At 39.2% G+C, this 14,460-nt stretch overlaps 1 protein-coding gene across 1 annotated transcript in view; it reads left to right on the top strand.

Annotated features, from left to right (window-relative positions):
- LOC149000041 (DNA (cytosine-5)-methyltransferase CMT2-like) overlaps window positions 1-14,460 on the top strand; it is a 53,780-nt gene that overhangs the window by 28,621 nt on the left and 10,699 nt on the right. The window contains 6 exon segments of the mRNA XM_089139804.1: window positions 11,258-11,316; window positions 11,390-11,456; window positions 11,547-11,876; window positions 12,010-12,078; window positions 12,170-12,256; window positions 12,335-12,422. Coding sequence (XP_088995930.1) covers window positions 11,258-11,316; window positions 11,390-11,456; window positions 11,547-11,876; window positions 12,010-12,078; window positions 12,170-12,256; window positions 12,335-12,422 — 700 coding nt within the window.

Genomic DNA, 14,460 nt, shown 5'->3' with positions numbered 1-14,460 from the left:
GTATATTGAATTCTACTTGTTGTATTTGTTGTTGCATTTTAATGAAAATATTATGTTGTCTTGCATAATATGCATATATAAATTGGTTAAAATTCATGTTTTAGACTTCCATTTTTGCTTGCATATTGCCCGAGAGAACATCACTTTGCATTGGGTTTTAGGCAAAAATAATACTCCCGGTGTGTTTATTGGCCTCAAAAGGCTGGAGACCGGAAACCAAGCTTGAATGACCCAAAAAACCCACCATAATTTTGGCAAAATTTTCGCACCTTACTTGTGTGGACATTGGAGTTGTATATTCCATCTATTTGTGTGGACATTGGAGCTGCACATTTTACCTTCTTTTGTGGAGATTCCTCTCTACTACTGGCATTATTTGAATAATGCCCTTGATTTTATTGTGGCTGTTATACTTTTGGATATGGTTGTCTTCACTACCACCTATTATTCTTATTGTTATATGGTTTGTTTGACATGAAGATTTTATTTAAGTTGAAGTTGATTATCTCTTGGGTGTAGTTCTTTCCGTGTCTGTTGTTGCTACTTGTGCTCAAGATTGATGAAGTCATTTTGGAATATGTTCTTGTTATCCCAAACTGAAGCCCTTGATTTGTATGCTGAAGCTTAAGGGGGAATGTTAATGATATTATGCTTTAGTAGCTTCTAGTTTGGTTACTTATTATTTTTGTTACTTCCTAATTTTCTTATTACTTCATTGACTTGTATCTCACCAGTATAGTTTCGTTGTAGTAGATTTGGGAGATTCTATCAAGGTACCTGTTGTAATACAAATCTAGTAGGTTTACTTTCCATATTTGGGGTTTCCTTGTTTAGGATAGATTTGCTAGGATTTTATTTTTCTTCTAAGATTCCCATACTGGGAAGATTTAGTTTGTCTTGTATTTGATAAGTTTTAAGTATAAATAAAGCTCCTATTGTGTCCTTCAGACACAAACCAAGATTTCTTCCACTCTTCCAACATGGTATTAGAGCCAACTTTGATCCATCAGTAAGCACCATCTCCTCCATCGTCCCTTTCTTCTCTTCACTCTTAATAGCATAACACTCCGTTTACTTTCCACAGAGAGGGGGAGGGGAACCAAACATTGTAGGATCACCATCAAGCATCGAACCTCTTTCGCCATTGTTCTTTGGCCCATTTAACCCTTCCACCATCATCGCCAGCCTCCTTTGGCTATCACACCTTTCTTTCTTCTTTTTTTTTCTTTTTTCTTTTTTTTACTTCTTCCATTGCAACCGTCGAACCATCTAACTCAGCCAAAACCATCGAAACAACCAAAATCATCTAACCCATTCGGAAAAACTAGAAACCAACCAAACCATGGTTAGATCACCCAAAACCCAAACCATGGTCACTGTTTTTCCCTTCTAAGCCCCCTTTCTAACTTGTGGCACCACTAGCTATTCCCCCCAAAAAAAAGGAAGGAGGACAAAATATAAGTCGCCTCTCTCCATTTCCATGATCTAGAAATTTTTTTTCTTATCCTAAGCCATTCTTTGTGAGTTATTTTTTGTGGTGAGTACTTTTTCTCCCACCAAACCTATTTTTCCTCAGTATCTATTATAGTTCATGCGATGGCCGATCTAATGATCCCCGCCTCTTCTTGTACATCTGGTGTTTAGGATCCTCCCGTTTCATTTATTTCTCGGGGTCATGATTTTTCTCCTTTTCAAATGGCCACTGTTAAGCTTAATTGGACTATTTACCTTCCTTAGTCTTGTTCTGTTTCTCGATGGCCACTGTTAAGCTTAATGGGACTAATTACCTTCGCTGGTCTCGTTTTGTTTCTCTTGCGATTGGTGCTCGTGGTCTTACTGGCCATCATAAGACTTCTATCAAGCCTTCTTCACTTGGTACAGATCAAAACAAGTGGGAGATAAATGAGTGCTTGGTTATTGGATTTCTTCTCAATTCTATTGAACCAAGTATTGCAAAGGGTTACCTTCTTCTTTTTAATGCTGCCACGATTTGGAAAGTTTCCAATGAAATGTATTCCAAGGTTGGGAATGATGCTTAGTGCTTTGAAATAAGAAGAAAAATTCACCAGTTAACACAGAAGGAGCTTAGCCTGTCACAACACTATAACACTCTTTGAGGATATTATTAGACCCTTGACTTCTAAAACGGTTTTATTCCATCATGTGCTGCGGATGTTGCTGCCTATTAGAAGTGGGAAGACAAGCTCAGGGTGTATAACTTTTTGGCAGGGCTGAATATTGAGTGTGATCAAATTCGAGCATATATTCTTTTCTGAGAGTCTTTTCCTTCTCTAGCAAGCCTATGCTATAGTTGACACTGAGGATAGTCGGCAGGCATATGTGGTATACACAAACATTTGATTGGTCTGCATTAGTGGCTGGTTTTGGCAATAATAAGTTTGGGTCTGATGACTCTCGCTATCCAGTGAAGTATGAGTATTGTGAAAAAGAGCATCATACAAAGGACAGGTCTTGGAAGTTGCATGGACATCCGACAAATTCTCGTGGAGGAGGTAGAAGTGGAAATAAGGACCAAACAAATTCTAACTTGAGTGCTCCGGCACCCCATTCCTCTAACAAACTCCAACACCTTTGCCAGTTGATTTCCAAGCTTGACGTGTCTTCTTCAGTGCTGACTTCCGGTGCAAGTGTAGCTTTTGACATTGTTCCCTTTGTTGATCCACATTCTTTTATAGGTATTTTTGGTTGACACAATGTCAATTGATATATCCCTCTTGGGTAATTGACTCTAGAGCAACCGATCGTATGATTGGTTCATCTTCCTTGTTTCATGCTTACTGTCATACTCCTTTAACTCAAGTTGTTCGAACAACTGCCGGGTCACTTTCTCCTATTTATTAGCAGGGATCCATTATTTGTTCACCCTCTTTTACCTTATCTTTTGTTTTGCATGTTCCTTATTTTTCGGCTAACCTTATATCCATTAGTAGCTTTACTCTTGATAACCTTGTGTTTCAAGATCTGGAAACGGGTACAATTGGCAGTGGTAGACAGAAAGGGGGGCTCTACTTACTGGATGGGTTTCCATCAACTCTTTCTATGGCCTTTAGTTCCATTTCTCTTGCATTTTTTCCCTTATTGCTGTGGCATAATCGTCTTCGTCACATTTTTGTCTAAGTTGTTTCCTAATTTAGTTGAAACATGTAATTTAAATGATTTTTATTGTGAGGCTTGCATTCTAGCTAAACAGACTAGACATGCTTGCCCAATTTCAGACCATCGTGGTTATATTCCTTTTTCAGTTATTCATTTTGATGTGTGGGGTCCTTTTAGGACCGTTTCATTGTCTGGTCATAGATGGTTTGTTTCCTTTAGTAATTGTTGTACTAGGACCATATGGGTTTACTTCACCAAAAGAGTGATGTTTTCTCATGTTTCCAAAATTTTATAATGAGGTTAGGACTCAGTCTGGGCCTATAATCAAAATCCTTCGTACAAATAATGGTACCGAGTACGTGGATGGAGCATTCCCTTCTTACTTTGTTGACCATGGAATCATACACTAGACTACTAGACCAATTGCATCGACACTCCACACCTCTAAATGGGGTTGCCGAATGCAATAATAGATGTCTACTTAAGTTAGTATGGTCCTTTATGTTTACTATGCATGTGCCTCCTCGGTTTTGGGGTGATGCAATTCTTATTGCAACGTATGTAATTAACCAAATGCCTTCCTGGGTCTTAGACTAGCACTGCCCCCTTGAGGTTCTTTTAGGGGCAACAACCTTTACAATTCCCCTTAAGGTTTTTGGTTGTGTTGCCTTTGTCCAAAACCATGTTCATGGTAAATTGGATCATCATGGGTCAATGTGCATTTTTTTGGGTTATCCTCCTACACGGTAGGGATATAAGTGTTATCACATTGGTTCTCGTCATTTCTGTCCCTATAGATGTTGTGTTCTAGGAAAAGGTTCCTTTTTCCCCTACACATCTTCAAGGGGAGAGTCTGATTGAAGAGGTTCCATTGTTGAATCCTCCTCTTGATATTTCTCCTAAGATACCTGCAGATGATCCTCCTTTAGAAGATGGAGTGACCAGAAAGGAACAATTAGTGGATGATGTGCAGGGGAAACTTAGACCTCTGAAGACCTATCAATGAGAGCAGTGAGTGACCCCTTTTGAACCCATCCAGTTGGAAGCTTCGGCTCCTAATTTTGAAGAATCCGTTCCTTCAAGTGAGATTGTCCTTGACCCTTCTTTTAATCCTACTTTGGGCTTACCAATTGCATTGAGAAAGCAGCTGTAGACTTGCACCGAACATCCTATTTCTAGTTATGTTTTGTATGAGTCCTTGTCCCTAGAATTTCAAAGTTTCATTTCCTCCTTTTCCTCTACTTATGTTCTAACACTTGGCAGGAAGCATTATCTCATTTAAACTGGAAGGAAGCTATAGATGAGGAAATGCGAGCTCTGGAGAAATACAAAATGTGGGAATTGGTGACTTTGCTTGTAGGAAAGTGGATTATAGTGTGCAAATGGGTGTTCGTAATTAAGCACAAGGTAGATGGGACTGTTGAGAAGTATAAGGCAAGATTGGTGGCAAAAGGCTGTACTCAGACTTTTCCATTGACTACCAGTAAACGTTTGCCCCTATTGCTAAGATGAACACAATTCAGACTATTGTTTCATATGCAGTGAATAAAGGCTAGAGTCTACAACTATTATATGTGAAGGATGCTTTTTTACATGGTGAACTCCAAGAGGTGTACATAGATGTGCCACCTGGGTATTCTACTGTTAAGACTCATGGGAAAGTGTGCAAGTTAAAGAGAGCTTTGTATGGGCTGAAGCAGTCTTCTAGGGTTTGGTTTGGGAGGTTTCATAGAGCCATGGTTTCCTAAGGCTACATGTAAAGTAATGCAGACCATACCTTGTTCATTAAGCGAGATGGCTCCCAGGCTATTGTACTTCATGTAGATGATATTGTGATCACAAGTAGCAGTGAGAAAGAAATTTCAACCTTGAAGACTTTTTTGAGGATTGAATTTGAGATGAAGGATATGGGCAAACTTAGGTATTTCCTCATGTTAGTGGCTTATTTGGCTAGTGGTGTCTCTCTCTCAGAGGAAGTATACTTTGGATTTACTGGAGGAGACTGGGATGTTAGGCTGTAGGCCAGCTGAAACTCTTGTTGAGACTAATCTACACTCAAAGGCAGTAGAATGAGAACCAGTTGTTGAGACAAGCTATTAAACGTTGGTTGGGAGTTTGGTCTATTCGTCACACACTATATCAGATTTCACATTTGTAGTTAGTCTTGTCATTTAGTATATATATGATTCTAATTCTTCACATCCAGGTGTAGTATACCAGATCTTGAGATATTTGAAGGCTACTCCAAGGAGAGGTATTTTCATTTTAGCTTGTGGACTCCTTGGAGTAGAAGCATACACAGATTGCAGATTGGACAGGATGTTCAGATGACAAGAGGTTTACCTTTGGCCATTGTGCATATGTAGGAGGCAACTTGGTACGTCGAGAAGCAAGAAACAGGCAGTAGTTGCACGATCGAGTGTTGAAGTAGAATTTAGGGCTTTAGCTCAAGGTATTTGTGAGGTATTGTGGTTGAAGGGGCTTCTTCAGGAGCTTGGGACAAATTTAGGGGTACCTATACAGCTATATTTGGACAGCAAGTCATGGATCAACATGGCTCATAATCTGGTACAGTATGATAGGACCAAGCATGTGGAGATCGACATGCACTTCGTCAACGAAAAGGTTGAGACCGGGCTGGTTCAGGTTTCCTTTGTTACCTTAGATAATCAGTGAGTCAAATTTCTATACGCCATCTTGAGGGGGAGTGCTGTAATACAGATTTAGTAGGTTTACTTGTCATATTTGGGGTTTCCTTATTTAGGGTAGATTTGCTAGGATTTTATTTTTCTTGTAAGATTTTCAAACAAGGAAGATTTAGTTTGTTATGTATTTGGTAAGTTTTAAGTATAAATAAAGCTCCTGTTGTGTCATTCAAACCATAGTTGTCATGGCGACGAGGCGATGCAACGCGGTTTAGGCTAATTGAGGCAATGAGTCAACGAGGTGACCTCCGAGGCGACCTCCGAGGCGCTTTTGAGGCGGTTGAGGCATTTTAAGTGAAATTTTTAGTGTACATCTCATTCACTCTAAATCTATCATATCTTATATAATAAAAAAACTAAATATCAGACTACCTCAAGTCATCCAACATACTACAAACCACACATAATAGGTCCTAAATAAAAAGTCGCTAGAAGAAAGGAAGAGAAGAAGTTGTTTGTCCTTGGCCACTGCTTGCCGAAGTGTCGTTGCGGGAATGGAAGAGAAGAAGAGAGGAAGAGAGAAAGAGATTAGGGATTAGAGTGAGAGTGAGAGTGAGAGTGTCAAACTTGAATCAAGAACTTATTCTCTTTCGATTTTGTTTGTTTTTATTTTTATTTTTATTTTAACATTTTATCACATGTAGCGTCATTATACATATGCATATAGGTTCAAACAATAGATACTTTAGAATCGGAATCTAATTAGTATTTCAATATATGCCTTCGATTAGGCATCTTTCTCGTGATTAAAAAAAAAAAAAGGCGGACGCCTTATTGCCTAAAAATAAGGCGACGCCTTGACAACTATGATTCAAACACAAGCTAGAATTTTTTCCACTCTTCCAACAATACCAGATCTCGCCCTTGAGAAAAAGCGAAATCTGGCTCGAGATTTGGTATTTTTTCCCCAAACCAACTCGGGTGAACTCGAGGGCCCATCTTGAGGGTTTGAGGGTCAGGTTGAGCTCAAAGTTGGTATTTAGCCTAACTTTGATGGCCTTAGATTTGTGAGAAAACAACACTAAGTGTAAGCTCTAACTCAACCCTAAGTTTGAAATCGTGCAAGGCTATAAAACATGAAATATAAAACCATTATGACATATAAGTAAAAAGAAAGTGATAAGATACATCAAATAATTTAAATACCAATAGGATTCCATCCATTCGGGTACAATAGAATATCACATTCTCGACTCCTTCAAATGGTCTTGATTGATCTTCTTTTCTTGATGTGGATGTGCTAAACCTTGTTTAGGAGTGTTGCAAGTCAAATTCTGGCAACAATCCTTCAAAAAATGAACTTGGGAAGCTGTTGGTGAGATGGGAGGCAAGAGGAGGCAAGAGGAGGCGAGACATGTTGAGATCTCGATCTATCTCGCACGAGGTGTGGGACTTAAAAGGGTGATGTGAACACAGATTGATCCCCCTAGCCAAACCCTAAAGTGGGCCCCATGGCCCACCCATGCAGGCTGGCCTAACCCTATTACTGGAGTATTTTAGGTAATTTAGACCCTATTTTACTGTTGGAATCTAAATTCAAAATTTTAGCTTTATTATAAGAGCCCATTGGTTTCCATTCATTAAATTGTAGATAAGACTCTTTTGCAAAAAGTGTTTGTATCTTTTAGGAGTTTTTTTTTTATTGGAATCTATCTTTATTAGTGATTGTGTTTTACTTAGGTAAGGAGTCTTTTCCTGAAGAGGACTCTTATAGATTAGTTAGACTGTTATTTCAAGAAGAACTCTTTCAATTTTGGTGATTGATAATTGGTTGTAAAGGGTATCCTAACTTATAAAGGAAACCCTAGTTAAGTTGGTCTCTAAGTCTAGCTGAGTCAAGATAGAGTCTTCCAATTTCAGTTAAATTCTTTCTTTTTGATGTAAGGCTATAATATGCCAGCATATGAATGTAAGCTTGGTCTGCATTGAGTAAGATTGAATATTGCTAGGGGGAAACAAGTCGTGGTTCCCTTTGGGAGAGCCACGGCAGATTTAAGAAATCTTGATTCAAGTTGCAGCAACTTCCTTTATCACATCAGCTGCCATCTTCCACTCCAGCACCTTTTCCAAGTAAGTTCAGCAGCTAATACCCCCTTCCCAGCCCCTCGTCTAACCTGCGATCCAACCAAGACCCCTCCCCACCCTGCTGCAACCCTTCCCCATCCCTCTCCTTCCTCTGGCCCATTTTTTTCCCGGTTTTCTTGAACCTGCAGCAGCATAAGAACCCAAGAAAACCCCATGGCAGGCTTTCTTGAAGTTGCAGAAATTTCTGCATTTCCTGTTTCCCCTCCTCACTGCAGCTGCTCCCCCCCCCCCCTTCTATTTCTTGCGGTACCCTTCTTTCCCCCTTTATTCTGCTTTTTTTTTCTTTTGTAAATTTTTGGTTCTTGAGGCAGAATTTTAGGAAAAAAAAAAACAGAAAAGAGAGCCCCCCCCCCCCCCCCCAAAAAAAAAAAAAAAAGAGAGAGAAAGAAAAAGTAAAGAAAAGAAGAAAGAAAGAAAGATTGCAAGAACTCCCCCATCCCCTAACCATAAGTTTCCCTTCCCCTTCCCACCCTTCCACATAATTTTAGGTTACCCTATTACAACTCATATCTCTTCTATCTAATCCCAAATTGTTTATATTGCTTGTCGCTTTATCTCAACCCTTCCCATACCTAATCGCAGTTTTCCTTTCCTCTCCCTTCCATCCCATGTTTGTCTCATCCCATATCCTTCTTGGGTATCTCAAACGATCCCTTGGGTGATTTGTCAATAATCATAACTTGTCCCTAAGGTTTCCCATAATTTCTTAGAGATCCACAAATCATCCCAAAACTTGTCCACATTATTTTACCATTGTTAGTGAGAAGATTCTGGGCAAATCCTTAATTCGAGGGAATCTTTCCAAGAAACCCTAACCCTAGAATTGGATTCACATCAAAGGGTGGTTGGATCAAGATCTCAGTCAAGATTTGGTAATTTTCTGGACTCTACCCATAACTCATGTCCACAGTATGTTGAGGCTCTCCCCTAGTACTTTATTTATAATATAAAGTCAAACCTCAGCTAGGAAAAATTTCCTAAACTAAGTTAACAAAATGGAAAATTACATATTGCATAGAATCCATGGCAGTAGGACTCTGCAACTGGGATCTAAAGAAAACCTGCTATGCCTAGTCTAGCAGTGGATGTAGAGCCCACACAAGAAGAGGCCCAAAACTTAAATGGCCCATTTGTTAACCCTTATCAACAGGGGCATTATAAGAATTCACTGCTCCATTTTCTTTTCCCCCTATTGTGTTAAGCAATCTGCATATCTGAACCTCAAGGGGCCAAGAGCGGTGGTGGAGGAGGTGGCTTTGACTCTGAAGGCAAGGGATGTGGCTTGTTACTATCGAAGATGACCTCGGAAGGATTTTCTATCACAGAGATACATTTGCATCTGATAGTTTTCTCGAGCTGACGGGATATACTCAGGAAGAAATCATGGGAAGGACTTGCCACTTTCATCAAGGACCTGAAACAGATCAAAGAACTGTTCAAAATAAGTGAAGCTATAAGAGAACAAAGAGAAATTACTGTTTGGTTGATTAATTACACAAATTTGGAATCTATCCCATCTGCAACCTAAATGGTGAGCCCCAATATTTCATCTGCGTGCAGTTGGATGGAAGCAATCATGTTGAACCCCTTCAAAATCGCCTTTAGTGAGGACAGAACAGAAAAGTGCTAAGTTGGTAAAAGACACAGCAGGAATTGGGAGCCGAGCACTTGTTGAGGTTCAGGTTAACGAAATTGGGATTCCCATGCTTAACCCATTAACTGCTTTTTCCCGGCTTAAAGAATTTCAGGGTTACGCAGATTTCCAAATGATGGAGTGGGAGACGTTTCAAAGGTTTATTATGTGATGAAGTGCAGAAGTTGATTAAGTACCTAAGTTTGTTGGATGTAGAGGATTTTAAGGGTGTGGAAACAGAGTACTCAATTACTATTACTCTCAATCTGCATCCTCATTTGAAGATGCAAAGTTTATGAAGACGTTAACTTAGTTCAATGAGGGCACAACCAACACAGCGGGAGCAATGATAACGTGGACAGAGGGCATGGACATCTCCATGAGAGGGCACCCATGGAAGGCAGCAACCCTGTCTCCATTTGTACAGTAGGGCAATTGCCTTCAGTTGAAGCTTTGGTGAAGAATGGAAGGAATAGGACACTGCAAGTCATTGAATTGGTAAGTGACATTGGCCCTGAGGTGTGTCTTTGAAAATGGATCTGCTATTCGGCCTCTGAGAACGTGGTTGTGTGGCAAGCATGGGAAGACCAACCATCTGATCTTACTTCATCCTGAGGACAAGGTGAAATTCGAGGTGGCGGGAATGATAGGACCAGGGAGGATGCTGCCTGGAGGAGAGTGGGGTTTATCATAACCGACTACTGGTTGGTGGGTTATGGAAGGGAGATGGCGAAAGATGAGAGGAAAGGTTATGGAATGTTTTATGTGAGTGTTTCGGCAGCCTCTAGCTGTGTGCAGTATGTTGCTATGGAGGTAACTGGCACCATAAAAACCAGATTATCTCCTTGTTTTCTTGTCATAGTGTTTATCCTTATTATTTTTAGTAATTTAGTCTTAGTCTAGAGGGAGGGTTCCTAACATAGAGAAAACAATCAAGAGGTGGACTGCTCAGCAAATTCGTGTTGTGGCTCATTTGTGTAGTGCATTATTCCATTTTGAGAAGAAGTTACATGATAAATTGAGTCATGAGAAGACAAAGCTGGCTTACCAGAACATAATGCTTGTAATGTAATTTTTTTTTTTCATTTTAGGGGGTTTATTTTTTAAAATTTGTGCGAGTATTTTGTTTCCATGGATGGGGGTAAGGCTGGTCATACCGCTCCTTTGTATTTGGGATTCATATTGTTTTGGTTTCAATAAAGCATGGGGCTACTCTGGTCCCACATAAATTGTTCTGATTATCTTTGCCAGACTTCCATATATTGATTACTTAAAAAGAAAGCAATCATATATTGCGATTTTCCAACCTGTCTTTTTCTGCCATGCATTTTTCTTGTTGAGTTGTTGGCTTAGGGATGGTATAAAGAGATATATTAACATCACAGAGGGGCTATAATTAGAGATATCATTATTTTTGCTACAAAAAATTTCTTTAAAAATACAAAATGCCATGTGACCACCTATTATTCCAAAAGAGTCTACTTTAAACGGTCAAGCTAGTTAGAGTTCAACTCATTAGATCAGAATATCATCCCTTTGGTGCTCTTATCAGAAGAATCGTATTTCTATGATGTAATTCTGATAATCCTCATCAGATTTTGGGAACATCTCCTTCTGTTTTTGGATTTCGCTGACAATGAGTAAAGTGCTTGTGTTATAGATTGGATAAGGAAGGAGGAAACTTGTTATAATTTTGTTCCAAATGGCATTCTTTTAGGTTCGTTGGAAAGGTTATGGTCCAAATGATGATACTTGGGAACCAGTTGAAGAGCTGAGGTATGTCACTTTCTAGGTTTGTGCCATTTTCTTAACATGATACATTACTGGTTACAGTGTATATGTTTCCCAGTAAATGCCAAGATGGAATAAGGGATTTTGTGAGAGAAGGATTTAAGTTAAAAATATTGCCACTTCCGGTAAGACTTACTTCAGATGCGTCAATTTTTACTCCTTTAAAAGGATAAATTTCTATCAAACCATCTCCTTATCAAATTGACTACTGCCAGGGAGATGCTGATGTTGTTTGTGGAGGACCTCCATGCCAAGGGATTAGTGGCTATAACCGATTCAGAAATGTTGATGCCCCACTTGAAGATGAAAGAAATCGTCAAGTGGTATTTTTCATGGATATAGTGAAGTATTTAAAGCCTAAATTTGTTTTAATGGAGAACGTGGTTGACATTTTGAGATTTGCTGATGCTTCTCTTGGAAGATATGCTTTAAGCCGTTTGGTTCATTTGAATTACCAAGCTAGGCTTGGAATCATGGCTGCCGGTTGTTATGGTCTTCCACAGTTTCGGTTGCGTGTTTTTTTGTGGGGTGCCCATCCGTGTGAGGCTAGTTCTCTCTCTTCTCTCCATGTGTATGTTCCAGCATGCATGCATTTATGTGCAGATGCATTTAGACAATTGCGTATTTTTATTTTCATAAGAATATTTAATTTTTATGTTTTTACTTTTCCTTTTGTAGAAACTACCTCAATATCCACTTCCAACACACGATGTTATTCTTAGATATGGTACTCCAAATGAATTTGAGGTAATTTCAGTTTTTTAAATTTGACTTCTAATTTTGTGTGATCTTTCCTTTGATTGGTGATTAGTTTGTCGCTTTATCTTAAATATTTCAGCGCAACACTGTTGCTTATGATGAAGGCCAATCTCGCATACTAGAAAGAGCACTTCTTCTTCGTGATGCTATCTCTGACCTCCCAGCTGTATACTTATTATCCTTTTTCTCATTGATCAATACTTTTGTTTAATCAAGTTATAGTCTTACAATAGTTAGTATGTAGGTGACAAATCATGAAACTCTTGAGGAGATGCCACACAAAATGCATCCAGAAACTGAGTTCCAAAAGTTTATAAGATCAACTAAATGTGGTAAGTTTTCAATCAAAAGGTAGAACTGATTTTCAAGCTATTTTGCATTTTGGACTGCTAGCTTCCTAGTTCCTGAATCTTCAGAAATTTAGTGGATCAAGCTGTTCTGTTGGTTTTCTTTGTTCTTTTGGTGCCTATATATGGACTTGATGCTGCATGAAGAGGCAGTTTAATCATTCGAGACTCTTAGAAAGCTTCCTCTGAAACATGATTAGGTTTATGGCTTTTCAAGATGCGCTTATACCATTTTGTTGCTACTTATCGGATGCCATTAATAGATTCACTAATGAGTTTTAGGATCTAAAGTCTGCTCTAGACATCTGTCCTTGTCTTGTACACTTGTACACGAGCTTTGCCTAAAACCCAAAAGTTTATTATTTTCTTTAGGATACTAACTCGAACAAAAAAGCAACCAGGTTACCATGATTGTACAATAAAGTTGTCTTCTCTTAGAGATGTCTTACGTCGATAGTGGTTCGAAACCTTAGAGCTGATATGTATTGCTTCCCTGGTTTGAGAATTCACGAGGTATCTCTCCAAGATATCACAAGACGTGTCGCTTTTTCCATTTAGTGAGACAAGACTATGTGATCACAAGGTTTAACTTTGATTGTTGGATTATCATGTGAACTTTGTTATTTGACATATGAACATGTCTAATATATTAAACTTGTTTGAACTTTGATCATTAGTGTATGAGTACATGATGCATTGATGTAACAGTATGGCATTTTAACGTTTCATTTCAATGCAGCAGTTTCCGTTGTGAGATTTAAGAAAATCCTGACTTATGTCTGAGTGACATAGATCTATTCCTATTTTGGCAAGTTTCTAATATAAATAAAGGCCTGCTAAAATCAAGGAAAGTGTGAATTTTGGTATTACTACAATCAAGGAAGAAAATTTGGTTGAAACCTAGATTTTGACCTAGGGAAAGTGCGAGATTTCCAGGTTTTGACTAAAATTTCGGTCAAAACCAATGATTTTTTTCCTGAAGTTTTGACCTTCAATGTCAAGCCTTATATAGACTCAAAATGATATGGAATCTTGCATCCTACCTATTTCAAGCACAATACACACTATGAAACTACTAGTTTACCATAAAAACCATTGAAAAGGTAACATTCAAGTATGAGTATATATGAGAAAAATCGAGAATATTAACAACTACAAGTCTGCTTAATACATATCTCCATCTTCCCTTTGCACCCCATACAAATGACAATACACATCCCATGATGTTTGCTCCATATAGTTGACAACTGCAGCTTTGTATGTGGCCTCATCCACATGCCTAAGATGTCCTGATGGCAGGAAGTTGGGAATCTTCGGATAAGGAACTAGCTCAACTGCAGATGGAAGGACTGGTGATTGTTGTGGTATAGAGTGGAAGATTTTCTTAACAAATGAAGAAACTCCATGTCGTTGGTAGGGGCAAGGACACCATAAGCTCCATAATGATAATAAGGCTCTAGTGGCTGACTTCGATAGGTGATAGTGGGAGGGACACCATAAGCTCCATAAGCTCTATGACCTTAGGGCTCCATTGATAGCCGACTCTGAGTCTGTTAGCTAGGAGTGACACCATAAGCTCCATAAGTGGACCCAGTAGAACCAACACTCTTCACAATAGTCTTATATGAGGACTCTACGGGCCTTTGCCATCCAGATCCGCTAAATGTGGAGTCTATAAAATCATCTATGCTTATCAATCTCATAGAGCCCACCAAACTCTCTGCATCAGCCGGATGGTAAAACCCATATGATGGTGTGTCCTCCGTGCCATATCCATGCTGTCTCCCCTTCCCTTTTCTTGAATATGTCGACGGAATATTTTTGCCTCGAGATGTAGCTCCACCACAGTATGAATCTTGTGTCGCATGGGTGAACTGACTCTCACCTGTGAATCTCAGTGATCGTCCTCCCCCTCCCTAACTCTCATGTACTATTGGTGTTGGTGCTAGTGGTCTGTCCCTAGGATTAGCTGAATCCTAATCATGAGGTCCAACACTCTCCTCATCCCCTCCATCATCATCAT

The sequence above is a fragment of the Hakea prostrata genome, chromosome 11 (genome assembly GCF_041222555.1).
Source record: "Hakea prostrata isolate BN-2017 chromosome 11, UWA_Hpros_2, whole genome shotgun sequence".
NCBI classification, from domain to species: domain Eukaryota; kingdom Viridiplantae; phylum Streptophyta; class Magnoliopsida; order Proteales; family Proteaceae; genus Hakea; species Hakea prostrata.
This window is presented reverse-complemented; position numbering and strand designations above follow the sequence as displayed.